The 25,899-nt window shown below is 36.3% G+C and overlaps 1 protein-coding gene across 6 annotated transcripts in view; it reads right to left on the bottom strand.

The window, feature by feature from the left end:
* The window catches only part of lrba (LPS responsive beige-like anchor protein), a 399,767-nt gene that overhangs the window by 21,097 nt on the left and 352,771 nt on the right, over positions 1-25,899 (bottom strand). For 3 of the 6 annotated variants that reach the window (XM_056459670.1, XM_056459679.1, XM_056459688.1), the window contains exons 48-52: positions 15,251-15,340; positions 7,415-7,607; positions 4,365-4,430; positions 2,435-2,590; positions 605-772 (exon numbers count right to left, since the gene is read on the bottom strand). In XM_056459670.1, the coding sequence (XP_056315645.1) occupies positions 605-772; positions 2,435-2,590; positions 4,365-4,430; positions 7,415-7,607; positions 15,251-15,340 (673 nt within the window). The remainder of the gene's footprint in view (positions 1-604; positions 773-2,434; positions 2,591-4,364; positions 4,431-7,414; positions 7,608-15,250; positions 15,341-25,899) is intronic. The other 3 variants (XM_056459695.1, XM_056459704.1, XM_056459710.1) reach the window with 1 other exon arrangement.

The raw sequence follows: 25,899 nt of genomic DNA, 5'->3' as shown, positions 1-25,899 counted from the left end.
CGTGGCGTTTTTCACTTTTATTGAGTGTTCTCTTGCTCTCTCAGATAGATGGGACTGAACTCTCCTGAGCCGGAGACCTCCGAGTCACATTTACTGTCTCCCTCCGTGGCCCTCTGGCCTCCACTTTCACTCACACACACACACACACACACACACACATAGGCAGGGCCGTTCCATTTATGGTGTGATACTAGCCTGAAACTCAATCTTCTGAGCAGAGACCTGCTGTGGTCAGATGAAACTAGTTGTAGCTTCTGAGAGTGAGCTGTAAATCATTTCACATGCCTTGACAGACGTGTGTGTCTGTGTGTATATATATATATATATATATATATATATATATATATATATATATATATATATATATATATATATATATATATATATATATATATATATATATATGAACAATGAGCTTTTAACACTGTTGCATAGCATTGATATCATCACCTGTATGAAAGCTTTTGACCCCTCTTTGTATGGAACGCAAAGCTCTTTTGAGCACAGGCGCTGACGAAATAATTTTCTCTAATGACGTAGCACATAACAGGAGTAGTCTAGCAGAATGCCCACGTTTCAGCGTGGCTAAAACTGCACAACTTACTTCCATGGTTCTCTCCAATGCTGCTGTGTTTGCCATTCCAGTACCAGAGCAGTAGTGTGGCGTCTCTGGAGCCAGAGAGAACGTAGCAGTCTCCACCAATATACGACTCTGATCGCGCCAGGCAGGTCACCACATCAAGATGCCCAAAAACAATCTGTGTCAGTTTACCTGTAAACGCACGACATACAAAGTGAAACTACTTATTGCAATCTATACGTGTTTGGAGACACAACACATATTTATAATATAGTTGAAATTTTCTGTACTCCCTGCAGGGATTGACTGAATGACTCTACGGAGCCGATTATATACACTAGATGAGCTCATGCACTCCCCAATTCATACTGCACTTTAAACTGTGCATTTGTGGTGGCTGCCCCCAAGTTATGGAATGCCCTACCTCCTTACATCAGGCAGGCCCCTTCGCTGTCTCTGTTCAAATCACACCTCAAAACCTAGCTTTTCTCCTTGGCCTTTGTCAACTGATACCTTACGCGTGCAGTTGTTTTACTACTTGAGTTGTATACTATGTGTTATGTGTGGCTAGTGTTTTAATTTTTATTTCACTGTTCAGCACATTGGTCTGCTGCTTGGTGGTTGTAAAGTGCTTTGTAAATAAAGTTGAATGAATGAATGAAAAAAGATGCGCTTTTGGAGTGCTGAATGTGCATGCTGAAGTCTGTGTATGTTCATAAAAGAAACAGTAAGTAGTTGTGGGGCAATATGTGCATATCTGTCTATCTGTCTTTCAATTTACACTCTATACTGTACACTGTATACTTTTTAGGCTTGATTTAGCAAGACTCACTTTTTGGGGTTGTTCCACTGCATTTTATACCTTAAACCTGTTTTAAAACCTTTTTTAATACCACCTCATGTGAGGTTTTAAGTAACCATACCATAACCAAAATATGACATGCACATTACTGATCACCAGGGTCAGACGGAATCTGCAGATGTTTTTTGCTATTTCTGCGAAGAATTTTGGTAAAAATCTGCGAAATATAATATATCTATTAAAAGGCAGAAAATATTACTGTACAAACTGCATTGTACATAAATCCGATGAACATTTTCATATTAGTCAATAATATTACTGTAATTAATTTAAAAAGTGAATAAATAGAGATTTACACACATTTACCCAAGTAAATAAACAGAATTAATGATGGGCTAAAAATCTGTGGAAAACCTGCCAAATTCTGCACGCGCAGATTCCGTGTTGGCCTACTGGTCACAGATTGGTCCAAGAGAATCTTCACTACCAGCATCACATGAATTGAATAAAGCATTTGAGGGACCAAACCCTCTGTATTTACACTGTCATCAGTAACCACTGTTCAAGAACTAATGTATCTGTAACTTCCACTGTTTTATACATACTATATTGTATGGAAGTATGTGATTTTAGTGGTGTTGGCTGGTTTGTGTTATGTGTATTGTTGTTTGTTTGTTTGTTTGTTTTTTTGTGTTTGCAATGATATCAGAGCAACAACGACAGCACAACTATAGTTATAATCCAGCTATCTGTCTGTCCTTTTACTGTACTGTTTGTGTGCATGTATATCTGCGAGTCTGGGGGCGTTTGAGTGTTTTATTCAAGTTGAATTGAAATTCAATTTCCGCTTGCGTGGTTTGCGTTCTGAGCTTCCTCCTCCTGCGAGAGTCATGATGCATCCGTGAGATGAGAAAGCTATCTGAGCCCAGGGGTGATGGAGTTGTAATGCAGTCTGCAGGCTCATTTGTGACTTTTGACCCTTTCCTTTGTGTACTGCGGTGGAGGCGGTGTCACAGTGGACATGGAGGTGGTGAGGGGGTTGTTGCGGTTACCTGTATCAGTGGAGTACACGCGGAAGCTCTTGTCCCAGAAGCCACACAGCAGGATGAAGCGGTTGTCAGCAGTGATGACAAAACACTGAGCGTTTACTTGGATGCTCTGATCTAACAGATCTGAGATCTGCCTCCTGTGAGCGCCCACATTACTGGCTGTAAGCAGAGAGGAGAGAGAGAGAAAGTGGATAAAGATTCACTATGTGTTAATTATTGACATAAGTTTACTAGCTTAAGATTTACAGTAAGACAATTTCTAGAAAAAAGAAAGTGATGTCATACATTGCATAAATTGAAAAAAAAAAAATACTTGGCCCTAAACATCTATTCCAATGTCTAGTGAATTCCTGACAACGTCTTAAGACATCATAGAGATGTTAAACCATTAGCACTGTGAAATATGACATTTGTCATTAATATTGTGTTAATAAATGCATAAATCAGCAGAAGACAGAAAAATAAAACAGATTTCCCTCTACCATAAACATAAAAAATGCTTCTTTTGGCAAAAAGTAAAAAATTAAATAAACATAACAAATTATGTGACCAAACCACCATAAATTATAGATATTTTTAATGCACACGACTGAGAAAGTGAGAGAGAGAGAGATAGAAGAGATCCCACTGCACAGAGGCAGGTGTGTGAGGCCCAGACACACTCGTGACACACACCAGCATTGCGTCTGTGCTGGAGCGAGTGGACAGATTATCAACAGCACAGACATGCAGAATTTACTGTGTTTAAACATGTGAGCTGTGTGGAATGCAGTCCGTCTAAATACATACGTGACATTCTGGAGCAGGAGTGAAAGAAAATGAGCTATGAAAGATGTTTCCTCCGACACATACAGACAGAGGAGGGAGAGGGGAGGCTGATTTGTTGTTTTTGTTAAGCCTGTATTAATGTAGTGTATATAATGTATTGTAACACTATATTATAAATATAATAAGTAAAAATGAAATCAAAGCTTCATACTTGTTGATTTACCAGGTAGGTTAAAATGGAATCAGGCACGCAAACTGGTATTTCAACAGTGAAAAACCTTACCTGATGACTCAAAGCTTTTATACTGTAGCAGAGAAGGGGAAAACAGTATTCAATAAATTCAATAAACATTCTATTATTATTCATTATATCGTTATATTATTCAATAAATTGAGTAAATTAAACTAAACATTTGGATGCACGAATATGTTAGGCACGTATTATATTGTATTGTAATGCAATGTATTGTATTAAACTATTACAGACACATATAGTCAAAAAAGACACTTTACTAAACATACAATAATATTTATAAAATTTCTTACATTTTGAAAGATTTTTGCACATTAAAAATTAATTGAATTTCGATAAGTGAAGGCTAAAATTTCATGGTGTGAAACAGAGACAGAGGTCTTGAGAAAGGACACACACATAAGTAGGGATGGAGATGGCGGCCATGAAGTGACAGAGATAAATTAGGCAAGACATTTTATACTGTATAATAATAAGGACGGCAGGGGAGCGGCCTTATAAGATAAATAGGAGCAGAGAAAGGAACTTCAGAGGCTTCGGCCATATGTTATCACACATTCTTCCTCTCTCATCCCTCTATCCTCTTTCTCTCTCATCAACAGGTCGCAGGGATGAGAGGAGGACATATTGTCCTGACAGCGTGTGCCACGCGGCTTCAATCAGACATTATTACACCATTCATATTCATTCAGTCTGACAGGGCGGAGAGACGAGAAAGAAAGAGAGAGAGAGAGCTGATGATGTACAGGCTAAGCCACAGCTCATTGCTTTCCAATTTGCATGCAAATGTTGAACTGAAGCTGAATGGCGGCTGGGTGAAAAACAGCACTCATCTCCTCCCAAGGGCTGGGCCCTCGCTACTCACAACAGCCAATCACAAATCATTCTACAGATGACTGACAAGCCACAGACCTATCAAAGGGTCGATCTCAACCGGTAACTGGTACTGCTGGTCCTGTACAGAAGAGGTTTGATGACCTGAGTGAAAGAGAGAAGACAGAGGAAAATCGATTTAATACTCCACACCATCAAAATACATCTTTATAGAGGTCAGTCAACAGTAGTTCACCACAGAACACTTAAGACGATAAAACATGAAACATGCTCTTATGCTATGTAATGTATGCAAAATGCCTATGTAAAATCCATTTGGATGTAAAATAGAACACAATTTCTTCTACTTGTTCATTTTTAATCAGCAGAACAGAAAACCGTATTATTTTTAAAAAGTATATCTAGGCTGAAAAAGTCAAAATGTCATTAAAGGTGTTTATATGGTGAGCAAAATTAGCAAGTATATAATAAGTACATCAGATTTTACTATATTGCATTACACAGAAAGTATTGTATGATGAGGATTTAAAAAAAAAATCATAATTTATCCTTATTAATGGATTAATATTTAAACCTGCTATTTATTATCATGCAATTTTTGCCTAGAAGCCCAATTTCTCTTTGCATTTAAAAGCTTTTATTTGATTCGAGTGTGATCTATGGTAAAAGCAATGGCACACTGTGCAATCAACTGCCTTTTCCCCTATAAACAAGACTATATAATATATAAAACACATTGTAGGCAAGATTTTAGTCTTCACTGTCATACTGACAACTCATAATCTGGCAAAATTTCAATTAGGAATGAGTAAAGTGCTCTTACAGATAAGTGTAAATGCAGCTTCACAGTGATGTCAAATATGAAGAACATTTTTAAAAAGTAACAGGGTAAGAGCTATGTGACATTCAGTCCAACAACTAGCAAACCAAAAGAGAGATCGGCAAAAAACCCAAACTCCACGAGGTGACAAAATAGACAAATGAGCCTTGGGAGAAACTCTGCTCAGTCATGTCAAATAAACATGCTGTAATATTGACTGAAGTGGAATATACAGTGAAAAACATAATTTTGCATTCAACATCAATAAGGGATAACCTCAACAGGCAATTACTGGCAAATTTACTTATTCACTTGGATGTTTTCATATGATCTGCTTATATTCCAATAATAGTTAGGCTCGAGGAGGTCGCACACTGGAGGCCAGTCCATGCATTTTAGAATTCTAAAGGTAGGTTTTTATCAGGGTAAACATAGGTTTTTATCGCGGCTGTCCATGGCGCCCAGTTACGACTCAGGACAGTTCATATTTCTGCCACAGAGCACCATCTGAATAGTTTAATTTTAAATAGCATGCAAATGTGTGCATCCGCTGTGTATTTCTTCCAACTGTCATATGCGCGGTGCGACCCACTTTAGAGTCTTTTTTGGGTCTATACTATGTTTCTGCTTAATTCGTATCATTCAATTTTAAAAGTGCTGTCTAATTTGAATGAGTTTGAGTTATAGTACATAGCCAAGTATCTACAGTTAAAGTGAGAATTTTCAGCCCCCCTGATAAATTTGAAATCTTTTATATTTTTTCCCCATGTTCTGTTTATCAAAGACAAGATTTTTTTATACATTTAGAAACAATTTCTAATAAATGATTTTGTATTATCTTTGCCAAGGTAACAGTACATGATATTTTACTAGATGTTTTTGTATTCTTGCTAGACGCTTTTGTAAGATGCTAGTATAGCTTAAAGTGCAATTTGTAGGTTTACCTAGGTTAATCAGGTAACTATATGCAAACTAGGATAATTAGGAAAGTCATTATATAACAATGGTTTGGTCTATAGCCAATTGAAAAAACATGTATTTCTTAAGGGGGCTTAAAGTGGTTTAAATATTGACCTTAAAATGTTTTTTTAGAACAGTTTGTATTCTAGCAAAAAATATAACAAATAAGACTTTCTCTGAAAGAAAAAATATATAAATGTCCTTAATCCGTTAAATATCAACAAAAAAATTTTTGAAAAAGAAAAAAATATTGCACAGGAGGGATAACAATTTGGCCCTCAACTGTATAAGTTGAAGTCAGAATTATTAGACCCCTGTTTATTTTTTCCCCCAATTTCTGTTTAACGGGGGGATGGGGGGGGGGTATTTTTCAACATATTTCTAAACATAATAGTTTTAATAACTCATTTCTAATAACTGATTTATTTTATCTTTGCCATGATCACAGTAAATAATATTTGACTAGATATTTTTCAAGACACTTCTATACTTCTATTCAGCTTAAAGTGACATTTAAAGACTTAACTAGGTTAGTTAGGTTAACTAGGCTGGTTAGGGTAATTAGGCAAGTTATTGTATAATGATGGTTTGTTCTGTAGACTATCGAAAAAAATTATAGCTTAAAGGGGCTAAGAATTTTGTTCATACCCTCCTAGGGCTTGAGTGTCCACATACGGACACAGCACATTTTAGCTCTTAAGTGACTATTAAAAATACTTTAAATGTTTTATTTTGTTACAGACATACAGTGTCATCCTGCAACTGTTTTGCAGCATATGAAATGTCCCAAACTCTATTTTTAACTGTTCAAAATGGGAAATGTTTTTGTTTTTACTCTCTCATAGTCAAAGCAAGTTTAAAAAAAAAATCCTATGTTAAATATGCTTTAAAAAATATTCAGGAAAAATTATATTCGGACCACAAGTGCACATATATGGACATACTTTTTCTCTAAAAGTACATCCTATCAAAAGATGATACTTAGATTTTTATTCTAATTAGGTTCCAATAAGCTCAAATAGCAGAGAAATAAAAAAAATGCATGTAAAAAACACCTTGGGCCTTAAGAGTTTAAAATGGTTTTGAAAAAAACAAAAAAATTATTTTATTCTAGCTGAAATAAAACAAAGACTTTCTCCAGAAGAAAAAATATTATCAGACATATTGTGAAATTTTCCTTGCTCTTTTAAACACCATTTGGGAAATATTTAAAAAAAAGAAAAAATAATTCAAAGGGGGGCTAATAATTCTAACTTCAACTGTATATAGCAACTAACCAGTATCAGATCACACATGAACCATCTGTGATTCAGTTCTTGTTCATTTCTGTTTGTATGTTCTTGCTCACCAGTGAGGCCATGCCACTTGTTGACTGCAAAGAGGCGGTTGGCAGTGACTGTGATGACCGCTGCGTTGGTCAGGCCTGACTGCGTGTTGGCTGCCACATGGGTGACTGGCGAGTTGGACGGGAACTTGAGTACCATGATGACGTCCTGCTGCATCTGCTCTGTGAACATCAGTGGGGTCTGCAGAAGGAGATACTGTTGAGTCCATGACCGCCATTCATCAGCAGGGAGCAAAAGAGTGCAGAGGAAAAGAGATGATGGAAGGAAGAGAAAAGAGGAAAAGAAGCAGGAAGAGAGGAAATTAGGCAATAAAAGACAGAACGGTGTAAAAAAAAAAGCACAAAAGCTGAGCCAGGGGTCAGAGGTATTTAGGGCAATGCATCACAATGCCATGGCTGCTCTGTGATTAGAATGGGAAACTGAGAATTCTTTACATGCTGACTGAATGATTTTCATGATTCTGTTCTGGAATGTCTGGGTTCTTGCCAAAAAAATAAAAAAATATATAACCACTGTAATCTAATTTGCTAATCTCATTGCTAAGAAAGTTTTTAGTTTTTTTGTATTATTGTACTGAAAAGATCTCATGATGTAACTGCATAAGGGAATGGTTCACCCAAAATGAAAGTTCTGTCATCACTTACTTACTATTAAGTTTTCCCAAACCGGTTTGAGTTTCTTTTTTTTAATTAAACACAAAATAAGATATTTTGAAGAATGTTGGAAAGCAGCAGCCTCTTGAGAATTTCTTGAGAATATCTTGTTTTGTGTTCAACAGAAGAAAGACAAACGGGTTTGCAGCCAATTAAAGCTGAGTTATTGTTGACAGAATTAATTTTTTTTCCCTTTAAAGAGTTTGTTTACAACCAAATAGAAGGTCTGTCATCATTTACTCACCCTCATGTTACTTTAATTCAAATCAAAAAGACTTTTTTGTTCATTTTTTTGTTCTCAAGACAAATAAAAACATTTGTAATCAAATGTGAGAAATTTCTGTCCTTCTGTCCTCTGTCCTTCTGTAGTCTAAACAGTCTAAAAATATCTAAACAATTAAAAAGTAAACATGTTAGTCTTGTTTTCAGGCTAAATTAAGTGAGTTTCTACTTAAAACAAGCAAAACAAAGCTAGTTCATTTTGCTTACGTCACTGGAAGGTTCTTTGCTTATTTTTTTCTGAAAATACATGCATTTTTTACGGGTCTAGAAAGAATTCCTAGACATTTAGAAACAAGACAAAACGTCTAGATAAGAAAAAAATGCTTCCCATGTGTCTCTTTAGACAATCTGGACAATTTTTGGATCATTTTAATTGTTTTAATGTGTTAGAGTCTTGGGTGAAGAGACTTTCAAAGAAAGGACAGAAATCTTTCATTAAAAGTTCATAAAAATACAGTTATTTGATGACGGTTCATTCCGCTGTAGCAACCCCAGATTAATGAAAGAACTAAGTTGAAAAGAAAATAAATAAATGAATATTTATTTGATATTCTAATGATGAATGAAATTATTTAAAATATTATAAAAGTTCTGCCGCAGTGGTTAGCACTGTTGCTTTACAGCAAGAAGGTCGCTGGTTCGAGCCTCAACTGGGTCAATTGGCATTCTGTGTGGAGTTTGCATGTTCTCATGGGTTTCCTCCGGGTGCTCTGTTTTCCCCCAAAGTCCAAAGACATGCGGTATCGGTGAATTGGGCGAGCTAAATTGTCCATAGTGTATGTGTGTGTGTGTGTGTGTGTGTGTGTGTGTGTGTGTGTGTGTGTGTGTGTGTGAATGAGTGTGTATGGGTGTTTCCCAGTGATGGTTTGCTGCAGGAAGGGCGTCCGCTGCGCAAAACATATGCTGAATAAGTTGGCGGTTCATTCCACTGTGACGAGCCCAGATTAATAAAGGGACTTAGCTAAAGGAAATTATAAACATTCTATAATTCTAAAGAAATATTCCACAAAGTAATATTAATCAAACTGTCATAGAACAGAAAGAATTTCTTTATATACCGTTTAACATTAAAAATAAGCAAATATACTAGTTACAGTATAAGCCCTAAAAATAAAGTGATCAGAGATAAAAGCGCTGACACAATATTGTAAAAAATTATCATTTAAAAATAAAATAATAAAATCATATTCTAGAAAATATGATTGCATCGTGCAGCTCTAAAAGCTCTAAAACTATTCATTCATCTGTGTGTGTGTGTGTGTGTGTGTGTGTGAGAGAGAGAGAGAGGTAGAGAGAGAGAGAGAGAGGGGGGGGGGGGGGGGGGGGGGGGGGGGAGATCAAAGCAGCTGCACACTTTCACAAAAATCAATGATAGATCTGACATTTTTGGTCCTTAGAGAATTCCTGAAATGTTTCTGCTGGGCAAACTTACAATTCCTGGGTAATAAGTACAAGATAAACAGAATGAAAACAGTTTGTGAAGGTTCAAATGTACCTGAACTTTCCTTTAACCTGCCACAGTGTATTAAAAACCTCCATTAGTAACATTACAATCTGCTTTCTCCTGTATTCCATTCTACAAGTCAGCAGATGAAGAGAAGCTAAAAATGGTATAAGCACATACACTACTATTTGATTACTTGGCAGCAAAGTCATCCAACCATCAAGTTGACTTCCTCAGTGAGAGTTTGCAGAGGCAGGAGATAATGCTCAGACTGCTCGTTTTTATCCAGCGTTTCGATTGGTTGTCGCTTCAAAATAAGGTTTATATTTAGAATAAATTATTCACTTTCAAGAAACATTGTCTATTATGAAGCAATGCTTTGACCTAATAGTTTCCTATATCAAAGCATAGTAGGAAGTATATTATCTGTTTTTTTTCCTAAATAAACTCATATATCTTAGTATACTTCTTCAATCTCACCATAAAAGTGTGCTTTAATCCTGCCAAACTGTTGTTATATATCTGTGATGTCTAATCCTGACATATGTGTGTGTGATTTTTAGACACAGCATGGAGACACAGAGCTAATTGGTGTGCCTGCAGTAAATTAGACAGACAGCTAGTGCCTTTAAATAGTGTTCAGCCATTAAACAGAGGATCTACTCTCATTAACCCGCTGGAAACATTGAAGAGGGGGAGAATAGAGAGAGAGAAAGAGAGATGAAAGGATTACAGAGAGTGTATATTACAGATATGGAATCAAATGAAAATTGATGTAAATTCAAAAAAAGATCATTTCTTGATTATAACCCTTTTTCTCATTTTAAAATGCTGCATTTAAGTGTTGTTTGCATGAAAAATAACATCGCTTTGATCACATTCTAATGGTACAGTGGGCACTGGAAATCTGATAGATATTTTTACTGTAATTAAAGTAGGTGATTGTCTTCAGAAACATTTTTGTTGTTCTGGTTGAAAGTCTCTTCACATTCCAATAGTAATGATTAAAGTAAATAATCTAAATGTATTTATATGTATTTTTCAGCCTGATATCATGAGAAAACGTAAGTATTTTACATTTTGTTAGGCTTCAGGTTATCGAGTTCAGTTGTATGAAAATGTACGATTTTCAAAAGGAGGCGTGGCACACAGCCCCACCCCTAAACCCAACAGTCATTGGGTTATGAGCAAATTGTACTAAATTCATACAAATTAGGCACTTAATCAAAAAGTTACAAATTGCCATAAGATTGCGTTGGTATTTTTATATTCTGGGTTAGGCATAAGACGAAAAAATGTTTGTCCAATTAAAATTTGTCGGAAGGATAATTCCCATAATTCTGATAAGCAGCCCAAACTGTCCGTCAACAAATTTGTACATCTGCACACCTTTGTTCATGCAGACAGATCCGCCATTTGCGTTCACGTGCACACGAGAGAGTGACAGCAGTAATAACAAATGCTGAATCAAAACCTTTTTAAATACCTGAATCAATATTTGAGTTAGTTTTGCACGCTGGAGGAAGGATGACACCATGGTTGATGTATTTCTTTTAGACAGGTAATGTTATGTTATTCTTGTCACGCAAAGCTTGTGTAGATTGTGTTGTATTGTGAATGGGTTATACGCACAGATGCGTTGTTCAGCCACTGAAATCTTACAAAACAAATAATCTAATCACCCTGCAAAAGGAATGAACAAAGTGCTGTTGTTTGGAAAAACAATCAACTGTAAATAAAAAGCTATCTATTTTATTAGTATAGCCCATATATAAAACACATATACTTACTGTAATTTAAGCAACACAAAATCAAATGTTTTGCTAAACTATACAGAGTATGATCTTTCGACCTAGAATTAAGTTGTTAAGAAGATTTGGGATAAATCTAATAAAGAATGCAAATGAAAATCAACTATTCACCAGAAGCCTTTTTTTTTTTTTTTTTAAATCAAGTGTAAATAATGTAATTTATAAACTGAATGCATTTTAAACTAACTTTGCTAAATTGTAAACTTTTGACGAGGGAAATGTTTGCACATGCTTTGCTAGCTTGACATTAAATTAAATAATTTAGGATAATAAATCTTAATGTGTTTCAGCTAATTGAATTTAACTGAATTGCAGGATTATTAGGAAGTTGTACATTTAAAGGGTGTTTATCTGGGGTCTAAAAATCCGTCTAGACGCACTAACTGTACCTGCATGTGGACGTTTAGAGGAGAGTGTGTGAGTTTGTTTCCACACAAGCAGGCAGGGGCTGTCATCGCCACAAAAACGCACAGCTAATGGGGGCTTCTAGGTTGTCACCCACAGTCTCACAGTTTCTAGACTAAAGACCCTATCGCCTCAGAGCTCGCTCTGCCCAACCACAGGACCTTCCCATTTCTAGGACTCTTTTCTCACGCTCGGGGCTTACTGATTCTTGACAGGGAAAGAGAGGAAGTAAAGAGTGAAAAAAAGTAATCGGTCAATCAGATCTGCTCTCCACTAAAAATGGATTCATGAAAACTTCTTTCAGAACCGACCACTATTTCAAAGTGTATTATGTCAATTCAAAGAGTACTCTTCACAAAAAGTTATTTATTTTAAGTAGGCCGACATTAAATAAAATATAATATTTTACTTATTTATATTAAGGTACTAGACAGAAAACATTAAGGGCCTTATCATACACCTGGCGCAATAGGGGCGTGACGTGTTTGGCATGATTTGTTCCTATTTTTAGACCAGCGCAACCCTAATTTTCACGTTTTGCACCACGTTGTTTAGTAAATCCATTCGCACCACTTCGTGAACTCATGGGTGTGCTGGTCTAGAAAGAAGTGTGTTAAGCTGCATTGTTGACGCATTGCTATTTTGAGGAACTGAAATAGACCACTCCATTGACCAAGTAAAAGCTGGTCTAAAGTCTAGCGCAGAGCACATTAGTTGCTTAATACACACAGGATGTACAGTGATACAAAAATATCTTTACACATGAAAAAAAAAATTACGTATTAAAATGTTACAAAAATTATTATTTTCTACATGAATATAAAAACCACTGCCTCCATGCCTCATCTCAGGGGGCTTTTTCAGTTTATCCATGATTATTTGCTTTTGTATAATGTTATTATTGTTAGCAGTAATATTTATTATATGCATATGTATTCATTCATTCATTTTCTATTCGGCTTAGTCCCTTTATTAATCTGGGGTCCAGCATGTGTTTTATGCAGCGGATACCCTTCCAGCTGCAACCCATCTCTGGGAAACATCCATACACTCTCATTCACACACATACACTATGGACAATTTTAGCTTACCCAATTCACCTATACTACATGTCTTTGGACTTGTGGGGGAAACCGGAGCACCCGGAGGAAGCCCATGCAAACACAGGGAGAACATGCAAACTCCACACAGAAATGCCAACTGACCCAGCTGAGGCTCGAACCAGCAACCTTCTTACTGTGAGGCGACAGCACTACCTACTACGCCACCGCGTCGCATGCATATTTATATTTGTTTTAATAAAAACAAGAGTAGATTTGTCCATCTGTCAGGTTTTTGACCATATGGGGCATAGGACATGTGTTTAAATGTTTGGAAGTTTTTTGAGCACATTATTGCTCTTTTATTCGTTTGCTGTAAATTAGAACTTGATTTAGATTTTAGAAAAAGTTTTGAGACAAATCTTTGCTCTAAACAAACTAAATGATATATGTAGGGTAATGAATGTCTTCAGTGGAGTGCGTAACACCGTTTCCTTATCAACGAAAGTACAGGAGTAAAGTAAAGAGAAAGTAAAGAGGCCGAATGGAGAAGGCTCGTTCTTTATCCTCGTACTGATGGTCTGTTTAACTGTTTCCTCGCTGGTAAAGTGTTTTTACACTTACAAAGTCCGCCATGTAAATAGCAAATGTGCCATGGCGTGAGGCAACGAACTCTTAAAGAGAATGGAAGAAAAACAAGTTATGCTCAATAAGAGAATAAGCACAACCCTGCGCCAGGGCTTAAAACATCAAAAGGGGATTCAGACACGCCCTTAATGCTTTTGTGCCATGCACTTTAGATTCTGCGCCTAGATCATTAAAAAAGAGCCCTAAGTGGCTAGGGACAAAGAGAAAGTCAGAGAGAATAAAGTAATAAATATCTGACTGAATAGGAGTTGAATCACTACATTAGGTCATTTAAACTGACAATTTAGGGGCCATTTACAAGACATTTTTAGCCAAATACAAAACAAACAAAAACAAAAAAGGATGCATTTTTTTCATGACTGAAAACACAAATCAAATTTAAAATGAATGTTTTTGAAAATGCTGCTATTATCATGTTTGTGTAAACAAACCAAAAACTAAAGTCTTTAAAAATTATGACAAAGTTTGTGCATACACGTTTAGGGAAATGTAGATAAAGATAATGTAGATTAAAGGTAAGCATGAAAAAACACAACAATGTCTGAGTATGTAGTAGTGTTGTTGTTGCTAAAGTGTTTACTTTACTTCATCAGCAAAGTACAGACTTACTTCACATTACAAACAATAGTGGACATGCATTTGTGTGGCATGTCATAACTTCCCTACAGGTACTGTTTAATAACAAGCTGACAGCTGCAAATACTGACCTGGCATAATTAATACAGCATTTGTGAACAGAATGTGAATTGTTTTGGGAAATGTTGTGCAAACATGAAAGGTTTTAAAAATGCAGGTAAAACTTTCCTGTTTTTGGCTACATTGTTATTGTGTAAACATATCCTTAGTTTCAGGCAGTTTAAAAGTTTTGAGGCAGTTGTGCAAGAGTAAGTTCTTTAACGTAGGCAATGCCATTATCCTGCATCCAAGCCTCAAATGCTAGTTTAGCAATTCCAAATTATCACTGACATATTCATTATTAGTAGCCAATGTCCAACCATTTATTAATGACAATTTATATTTCTGAAGAGGAAATTATAAAATAAATCCAGATTTGACAATGGATCCCCAGAGTGCAAGAATACCAGTTTCCTGTTTATAGAGCAAATGACGAGGAAAGAGACTGTAAGCAAATCTGTTTCTTATGGGTTATTTTCCAGCATGTTTATTTTCATTTCCTGTAGCTCTCCCACTGTTATTTTAGCATTACTGAGATTTTTTGTTATATTTGACTTTAATATTTGATCTGTTCGTTTTAATTTCAATTAGCAGTTATTATTTTAGGTTGTTTTTATTATTTATGAATGCATTTTTAATTTTGGTTTCAGTACATCAAGTTAATCCAACAACTCTGACCTGCACCCAACTGATTATTCAAGTATGAAATCTGTTGGTTATAAGAAATAAAGAGTGCCATCAGTTGATTTAGATTATTATGTGACAATACAATTGCTGATGTACCTTTTTTGTGAACATGATAATCAAGTTGTGAATGTCTTAATGTTGAACATGACAGTTAGGAAGTCAGAGTGTTTGTGTGTGTGTGTGTGCTACTCACCACTTGCATGGCAGAACTGCGAGGCGGGTGAGGCTCAATTAGCAGCTGGCAGGGCGTCTGTCCAAAACTCCTGATTTGAGACTCCACAGCCTGAGAAAGACAAAGAGTTTGGGTTACAAAGGTTTGGTGGCACTAATTAAAAGATACAGGCCTATAAACATCACCTTCAAGCAGTGTTTAACTTCCCCTGGACAATATCAGCTAATAGAGTCTCAAAGCAATGTCCTTGTGTACTGTATTTGTGGGTGGAAAAAAAATGACAGAAATGAAAATAGTGATGATAATGATAGGAAATGCATGAGCTGGATTATGTGCAGTTTTTTTTAGCATGAGAGTGTGTTAAAGCAGAGGGATGTGTGAGTGCATGTGATAGAGACTAGAGAGAAGATCTTGACTATGAAAAGATAGGAACAGGGCAACTCTGAAAAATAAAATGCAATGATATGGACAGTAAAGAGCCATTTACATTAACGATAACTATACAAATAACCATAAAGATGGGGGTTCTAAAAATTGTTCTAAATGTAAAACAACAGCAGAGTTCAGACCACAACTACAACCATAAAGATGTAGAGAAACGATATTGTTATGACTACTTTCAGATTTATTTTCTAATTTCTTTCTAATCATCTAATAAACAATAAGAAACTGGTCAGCCAGTTAGAATCTATTGAAATATAAAATGGCTTAATTATTGGTATTTAAAGGTACTGTACAGATGACATTATGGAGAAGCTGCTTGATGTTTATTCCTTCTTAAAATATATTTTGTTATGCCTGGATTTCATAAATAGCCTTGCATTTACTAACACAGACTATATTTGAAATGCTTGGAAGTAATTCACATTTTCCTCCTGTAGAAAAGCGTCATAAGAACAATTCTTAGTGGCTCAATGTACAACAACAGTGTTTTTTAAAAGACTAAACCCTTTATTGATATAGTACACAAGCAAGCACTTGTGGTCAGAACACAAACGAGTCACAGGTAATGAAGTATTAAAGGGCACCTATGGTAAAAAATCTACTTTTCAAGCTGTTTGGACAGACATATGTGCATGTATGGTGTATAGACCGTCATATTGGGGTGATATAAGCACACCCAGTGCTTTTTTTTCAATTTAACAACATAAAAAACGATGGACCAATTGGAGCGGTTTTCAGATCGACCGCAACTTTACGTAGGAGTGCGGTCCCCCCGCCCACCAATATTGATTGACAGGCACGTCATCATATCCTTAGTTTGTTGATTTACGTCTGCCATTTTCAGCGTGAGTAGAAGGGATATCACTAAAGGAACACCCTTGCTCTATTTTTAGATGCAAGGCTCATTGGGCTCAACACAAGATCAATATTCTCCACATTATCGCTCTAATCGGAATTATTGGTTGTATCTTTAGGTAGGTTTGCAAACATGTGTACTTCTCATTGAGTCTACCTTATACTTCAGCCGTTTGCATTTCTCGCGATCACAGAAGCTCCCTGTGATCTTAACTAGGTGCTGTTACACCTGACGCTGTGCCATGCATTTTAGAATTCTAAACATAGGTTTCTATCAGGGTACACACAACGGCGCGACGATTCGGGACACTTCATGTTTCTGCCGCGCCACAGAGAGTGTCGGTGTGCCGTGTCGCGGCTTCGAGCGACGCATCCCGTGCCTCAGTCAAAGTTAATTCCAGTGTGCGTGGTTATTAGTCTCGGTGTACAAGCTCGGTACTTGAAACTAGCACACAGTTGGCTGTAAAACTATACAAAGACACAAATGATTTTGTACTCTCTGCTTAGTATGTATCCGAGTCGTATACTGTACGACTGATCCTCTCACTTCTGCTCCTTCTCTCAGTCTGCCTGTCTCTGTTGCAAACACAGAGCGGGTGAGCCATTGGCTCCGCCCCCTTGTTACGTTGGGCGGGAAGCCGAAACTAATCAACATGTGAAGCAACACACCCCTAAATCAGCGAACTGTGGACACGCCCCTAACATGACACTTTTTTACACATTATAATAAAAAAATCTGAATTGTGTTTTGAACTGAACCTAAACTGGCACACTCAGAAGAACCATAATATTAATATTAAATCATAAAAAAGAGGTAAACTATGTGCCCTTTAAGCATTTATCCCAAAGAAAAGCCTGTCTAAGCAAAATGCTAGCAGGCGTCTGTAGCTCCGCTCAGGAACCGCCTCTTTGCCCTTGTTTGCTATCCCCCGGTCGGTGCGATGACGCGTGAACAAAATGGCAATGATTGGCGACACCTACTTGTAGCTTCAATTGCGTTCTTCAGAAACCTATAGATGATGACACGGATACTACGTCCATATCTTTTACAGTCTATGGTTACGTTACTTTTGAGTTACTTTTTATTACCTAGCTGAGGCTTGATCTCTTTCAGAACTTTTTTTTCTTTTTTTAATAGAGCATTCTTTTTTTAATTTTAGGATAATGTTATCTGAGAACTTCCTGATATATACAGATTGTTTAAAGCAATGTTTGATACTATTGCACTTTCTCTCTTAAGTAAAATCAAAAGGCATTTCCTTTTCTTCGATGCGTTCAAAATAATGAACACGTTCTTTCTTTGACTGCGTGATTCATTGTGACTACTTTAATTTTAATTCAGTAATTTCCTTTTTAAAAGCTATTTAATTAAACTAAAAAGTAACTCAAATATTATGACTTATTTTTAAAAAGTAATGTGTTACTTTACTCGTTACTTAGAAAAGTAATATTATTACGTAACTCGCATTACTTGAAATGTGTTACCCCAACACTGAGCATGGATGCGATAGTAGCAAACTGAAGACAGCTACTGGTTACAACAAGTATTGCTAAATGAAAAGCATAAACAAAAATAAACAGATCATAACTAAGAGATATTTATATAGAATTAGAACCAGGGAAACCAGCATTACAATTGCTTCTTTTGCTAATGAGACCAAATCCTTGCTCTTTTGTCAATATATGATCTCTTGCATTAGGGCAAGCAGTGGCACCTTCAGCCGTATGGCTGTACGCACTGTGTGTACCTACCATGAGAGAGCGGGAATTAATGCAGCTAATTTTATTTATTTATTACAGAATTTAAATTGATTATTAAACAGTATATGATATATTGACAAAGCAAGAAAGAATGACAACAAATAAAGGTGTGCGTTTGTGTGTTTTAAAGCGTGTATGTACTTGCATGGTGGGAGATGGGTAAAGAAAATCTATTGGCTTTAGTTTAGCAGGTGGTTTTTCCGCACACTAAAAATTACAATTCAGATAGCTATTGTTTAAAACATTTTTAAAATGAGTAAAAGCTCTTTAAAACAGATCAACTTAATTGTGACATTTGACAAAAAGGCATAAATCTAATGAGACAAATATTGCTTCCCCACACGGAGACCGCAGTCTCATCAGCACCCGAGCCGGGGAAAACGTCTCTTTCATCAGACAGATCAGATCCAGCTGCTGCGCATCCTCCTCGCATGGAACGGCTACCATTTAAGGCTATTTTATCTAGAAGATAACTGAGCAAGACAAATATTTAAACAAAGAGACAAACTATATACGATATTCCTTTTAAAAATGATTTTTTTTTCCAAGAAAAATATACGAGTAATATTTTTGTTTGAGCCCTGCCAGTACTCAACTGTGTGGGTGGATGATTTTCGGTCAGTGGAAAGTAAGGATTTAATTAATGCTTCACTAATTGTATTGTATCACAATCTACAGTCAAATATTTTCAATTTTTTTTTATATGTCATCATTTTAAAGATTACGTCTTGACCGTCTGATTTTTCCTTGGTGCTGATGTGATTTGATTTTATTTAGATTTCAACGAAATATTAAAATTAAAAAGGAAACAAATTATGTCATAACGAATGCCCTTAAATAATGTAGCCTTTGACAGTAAGCATCAGTGTTTCTTGACATGACTAGGGAAAGGGGGGCGGTGCTGGATTTGTGTGTACCTTGGAATAAAATCCAGCAGGCGCCCCTGAGTGCAAGTATCCCTTATCCATCAGTCCAGTTCATGTTCAGTCATATGTGATACATGTTCATCGTTGTGAATCTCAAACTGGATTCCCATGCTTGAAAGAGGGTGGGGTGTGTATTTTAAACTGTCTTTGACTGCTCTAGCTCTAACTATATTCCTGAAAGCATCAGGAAGTAAGAAGGCTTTCCACACCCCTCTCATTGTATTTCTTCACTCTTCCACCTCTCTCTTTTTCCACTCTGCTCAGACTCCCCTTCTTTTCGTCAATCCTTTCCGTCTGTTTCTAACTCTTATTCTGCTCTTCATCTCTCTTTCTTCATCCCGCACTCCTGCTTTGATCTGATTCGGCCCACTCTGCTGGTAACAATAGACTCCACCACACAAACTCTTCTTTATATAGTGTAAATCCACTAGTGATCTCATTAGAGGCATTGATGGAACACAGATGACAGGACTACTGTGTCTGGAAATACCATTCAAAAGAAGCGGAGTTCAGAAGAGGCCACGTAAGGGAAGACACCTCGTTTCAATTACATGATTGGTTGATTTCTGCTTAAAAGCAATGGAACTGGACACTGCGTGGCACCAATTCTCTGTTTTTTGACCAAGTCTTTGGGGCTTGGCAAAACCGCATTACATCATCTATGAGATCTTTTTGTAGTCAGATTACTGTTTGTTCAAGGCATTTACTCCTCTAACGTAGTTTCACAGACATTCACAAAGACTACACGGCATATTTAATTTGTCAATTGTTCAGGTAATGACAATACAGTGAGAACTAAATGTCTACACTGTAAATTCTCAGTCTAAGCATGGAAGTAATTTAAACTAAAATACAAATAATATCATTTGAACGACACCTCCTAATTAATTACTTGCGATTTTAAAATGACATAAAAATGATAACAATTAAAAATACAAAAACTATAGTGGACATTCTAGACAATTGCTATGTTTCCATCCAAAGATGCAAATTAAATTTATGTGCAAAACAGGAATATCACATAAAAGACGAGCAAATAAAGTAGCGTTTCCATTCAATGAGTCAAAGAGAACAAAATAGTCACTTCCTGATTAACTGGCTCCAAATATCAACAGTAAAAACGGAATTTGCTGCAGTAGGAGAAGCTGCGTGAATCTTTTCTTCATTTAATAAATGACTTGCAGCTCAGAAGACAATCCCGACATGCAATGAACACGTGGTGGTGTTTGAAGGCATGAGACACAGACGCTCTTGATTCTGGAGGTAATTAATAATACAATAACACTAATACTAAAATGGTAAAGCATTTTAGAATGACCAAAAGAATGACTATTCAGATGTTTTACAGTGTGCTCAGCCTGCTGGTTTATCCATTCAAACACATTATAATCACATGATCTCTTATAACAAAATCACATGACTTTTTGTAATGTGCATACTGGAATTTGTTCAATAAAAACGCTTTTGTTCTCAACTGCTTTTGTTATCAAATAAAAAGTTTATCCTACTCAGTTATGTGCATACTTTTTTTATGCACGTTTTTAAAAGTTATGCACATCATGGCGTTTCCATCAACTGTTTTTTATACGCATTAATTTATTTTTTATGCTTTTGATGAAGTAGCATTCAACTTAAGAGCCCTTTAGACCTTGCGCTGGCAATGTCTTTAAATAAATAATTATTTAAGCCTATTTAATTATTCATTTGTTATTTATGCACAATAATTAAGACATAAAATGAGAAAGTAAAATATAATCAACAATGAAAATGTAAATGATAACTGTAAATGAAAACGTAAATGAAAAAGCTTATTTATTGACTGTTTTAGTCCTATGTCTTTAAAATAACAAACACTCTACATCTCTCTGTATTTAGGCTAAAACACTGCACTATTTATTTATTCATTTATTTATTTGTGTATGTATGTTTGTACTTTCATTTTAGTTGTCTTTTATTTCTTTAATTTTACTTACCAAAATGAATCCTCATTGCATTTAACACGATTACAATGATAATAAAGCTTAACAAGTTTTAATGATTAATGAAGGAATTATAATGCTTTGTTTTGTTATTTTATCTTTATTTACAAGTAGAAGGGTTTTTACAGCTACGGTATATTACTGTCCTTTTGCATCCTGTCCCTTTGTTTCCCCTCTGTCGGCACAGTTACAAACTGCTCTTACACCTAAAAACATGTTTTTAATCCCTTAGTGCTGCGACGGTGCCACACCACGTGGTAATGGTCCCTTTGAAGTGTCACCCAATGTACATTATTAATGATTTGGTTCCCAACCAGACTGACACAATTGTATTAAAATCATTTGTATCATTTATCAATCATTTGTATCATTTGCTAAAAGCAATAAAAAATAATGACTCAATTCCAAAAAAAAAAAAAAAACTTGAAACAAACAATGAAAAAAATTAAGTCATAGAGAGTTGGAATTGCAAGAAGGCAAGTACTGTAAATAATCGCAGAATTTTCAATATTATATTTAACATAATTATCACTATAATTTGTTTTAATAAGGGCATATACAGTAGACTTTTTAATGCACATACTGGAAATTGTTCGGTAAAAGTGCTTCCATCTTAGTTTATGCGCATATCAAATAAAGTTTAACCTACTCAGTTATGTGCATACGTTTTTATGCGCGTTTTCAAAACTTATGCACATTCTGGCGTTTCCATCAACCGTTTTTTATACACATCTCCAAAATACGACAATTTTAGATGGTTCACCATTTTGAACAGTTTGTAACGCTAATTACAACTTTAAAACATAGATTGTTATGTTTCATTCATATTTCAACATATTTAACTACACTATTCTGTCCTTATGGAAATATTGTTTTTAAATAAACACCAAGATCTCAAACAGATCATCTGGTTTTATGTAATACTGTCTGTAGTCAATGAACGTGACTTAAGAACGCTGTGGCACAAGAGTTGGCGTCACAAGCAGGATGAAGGTCGGCATGTCACTTCGGGATGGTTTGTTTAAGCTAATACGTGGATGCGTCTTGCCCAGGCACCTGACCCATCTTCATTAAATCCTCTCCTGACATTTATTACCACAGGAGAATGAGGTCAGAGCATCCAGCCAATGCGTAGAGAAGGTTATATGGGCACTAGCCATGCTAGAGGGGCCAATCTCTTTAGGAGCACTAGTGCGCATCTGATGAGGTCTCTTTATATTCTACACATTTAAATGATAGAAGTACCCCGTATGTACGCACACACATACTCACTCACACGCAGTCACGCTCCATGAGTCACCTGATTTACTCTAACCCTTGACAAGGCAATTTAGCTGTACAACAAGCTGTGACCAAATTTTCTTATTTTGCATAATCAGCTCCCTATGAATGCTTAAAAGATGTTGGGGGTAGGGATTCTCTTTAAATATACGCATTTTAAAGGTCAGATTAGAATCAGACTTGAGTTAAAGTGGAGCTTGATTGGAGGAAAAGACTGTGTGCACGTGTTTATTTCATGTGCAAAGGCAGCTCTTTGTGCCTGTCATGTTCTCTCTTTTTTTGAGGTGGCAGGGCAAAGACAGGAAGTAATCATCGTCTGAGTAAACATGGCCCAGTCTCCTGAGTGACCCTAATCTGCCATGAGACATTCCACACGCCCCATGGTTTATGCACATACACACACACACACACACACACACACACACACACACACACACACACACACACACACACACACACACACACACGTGTGCACACACTGGGTTCTACATACACAGAGATGCAATTACACACACAGCTTGCCATCAAAAACCCAAACTCAGTTGCTCAGACTGACAAATCCCAGTCCTGCCAAAACCAGACCTGATATACCAGAACCAAATAGTGGGTTTCCAACAACCCATTCTGAGAGGAAACAGAGCTGGTGCCATATCTGCTGATTCCAAACAAACACACACACTAGCTGTTCTAAGAGCCATGATAAACTACATCATACTGGTTTGTTTTTCTAATTTAGCTACACAAACCGGGCAGTAATGTGGGGTCAGGGTATAAATGAGGTTTACTCCACACTTCCATGAGATCAGAAAATGCACCATACAGTATTAAAAATTGTTTGAAAAGTTTCAAGCAACATGAAAATGACTTTTCTACAGATATTTAAGTCGTTACGACAATGGAATTGACTAAATGTTTTCTTTTCTTGCATAATTCACTTTTAGATTTAGGTGTAGATTTATTTTTGCCATTTTTGCCTTGGAAAGGGTCTGTGAGTTGGGATTCGAACTTGGGAAACCTGCAGCGCAGTTGTGCAACTAACTGTACTGACCACTAACCTATTGGCAGTTTTTTTTTCTTAACTATGTGAAAAACACAAACTACATGTAACGTCTTAACAGTCATTCATTGATGTGAGATAAAGTGACTGAGTCAATGATCAAAAATCAATTATTTTCAATAGGAGCTGGCGGCGATAAGTGGCGAGGAAAAGCTGGTGTGGGCAGAGGAGAGTTGAAACCAAATCAACTTTATGGTAATGAGCTATGACTCGGTTCGGTGGCAAGCAATCGAAATGTAGAAGTCCGGCGCTTGGGAAGAGTCCAGAGAACACAACCCTGTGTGAACTTTGGTTTTAACCACAGTTATTGCGAAGGGTTTGATTATTGCGGTCACCGGATTTCCAATTATTTACAAAGTTTTCTCATTGTTTTTAAACATACATAAAAAAAAGTTACTGGCGAGTTACTGATGTGCATTAAATTTTTTTCTTTTTCTTTAAAAAAGCAGGAATCTCATGCGACAGTACAAAACATATGGACATATTGGATAGGTGGAGCAAAGCCACACCACATGCAAAACTTGATCTTCCATTGTTAAATTAATTTGATAAAAAGTGCGCAACATTTTCACATTAGAAAGCACGTTTTATGCAGCAATATAACTCATTTGCTGATATGCGGCAACGACTCTTTTAAAGACGAGATCAATGCAGGGAATTTTGATGCTCTCGCCGCCGGAGCTGAAGGCAGACAGCATTGTAGCCAGGGCGGCCTTTGAAGCTATTGCCATCTTTGGTGTGAACGCACGGTTTAAAATAACTAACACTCTCTCTAAATTTAGGCTAAAACACTACTTTATTTATTTATTTATTTATTTGTGTATGTACATTCAGTTTAGTTGTCTTTTATTTTACTTTCCAAAATTAATCCTCCCCTTAAGTTTACAATGATAATAAAGCTTGATAACATGTTTTTAATGATAAATGAAGGCCTTATAATGCTTTATTTCATTATTTCATCTTCATTTACAAGTATCAGGGTATTTACAGCTACTGGATATTTCTGTCTATTCACATCTCATCCCTTTGCAAACTGCAGTTACAGCTAAAAACATGTTCTTAATCCCTTAGGCAGCACCACACGCAGTGGTAATGGTCCTTTTGAAGTGTCACCCACTGTACAGTAATAATGATTAACAACCAGATTGACATATTTGTATCAAGTCATTTGCTTAAAGCAATAAAAAAAAATACTCAATTCCAAAAAAAACTTGGAATAAACTTTAACAAAATTTAAGTCATAGAAAGTTGGAATTGCATGAAGGCAAGTACTGTAAATAATGGCAAAATTTTCAATTTATATTCAACAGGATTATCACTATTATTTGTTTTCATGAAGGCATACAGTATTGATGTATGTGGTGTGACAGGTATGTGTTCTAAAATTACTACACATTACAATTTTATTTTTGGCACAAACCATACAGTAGTTAATGCCCATGCATACAGTTGACAGAGCTAAAATACTGCACAAAAATTAATGGATGCTCATCATTTAAGAACTGTGTGACTCTTCAGGGCTGTTCTGATATACATTCTTCTCATATGCCTGCTGAAAGATTTTTTTCAAGCGTGTTTATTACTGTTTGACATGGCTATGTGAATTTATTGATCTCCTAATGGCCTGCGAACGGTGGAGTGGCAGTCAGGCGAAAGGAATCCCATTTAACCTCTGCTTATTAAACAGGAAGTGTGGAGGGTAATGGGCTGAACTGGAGAGATGACTGGAACAGATAGGCAATGAATCTGCATCAGATAGAGGGATGAAGAAATGGATAGAGGATTAAGGGCACAGAGGGAGGAAGGGAATGAAAGATGGACAGAATGAATGCTAGATAGATAGAGAGGGATGAACAGATAAAAGAAAGGATGCATGCAGTGAAGGAAAGAGCTATAAAGTGTTTGCAAGAATACCTACAGTAGATGGGTATAAGGTGAGTTGAGTCATTAATCAGTCTCAGCCACTGAGCATGAAGGGCAGAAAGACTGGAACCCCTCCGACACCAGCGACTGCCCCAGTGCACACACTCACAGCCACACTACCGCACGCTCCAGAAGAATGGGGTTGCATGACCTACAGTATACTATGCAGAGATCCTATACAGTAGTGGAGGATGTGTAAATCCTAGGTTGATAGTGTGGATATATGAATACAGGTAAATTAATATAGTTATAAAGGGATGTCTGTGCAAATTCCATGCAATTTGTAATATTTACAAACTTACCAAATGGAATTTTAAAATGAAAGCAAAAAAGGTAATTATTTAAAAAAAATATTTGTTGTAACAATTACCTTGTTCAAAGTGAGAGAAAATTCAGACAAATTCTGCAAGCGTCATATATCCTGTAGTAAAAATGCACCCTGAT

The sequence above is a fragment of the Danio aesculapii genome, chromosome 1 (assembly GCF_903798145.1).
Source record: "Danio aesculapii chromosome 1, fDanAes4.1, whole genome shotgun sequence".
In the NCBI taxonomy this organism is placed as follows: domain Eukaryota; kingdom Metazoa; phylum Chordata; class Actinopteri; order Cypriniformes; family Danionidae; genus Danio; species Danio aesculapii.
This window is presented reverse-complemented; position numbering and strand designations above follow the sequence as displayed.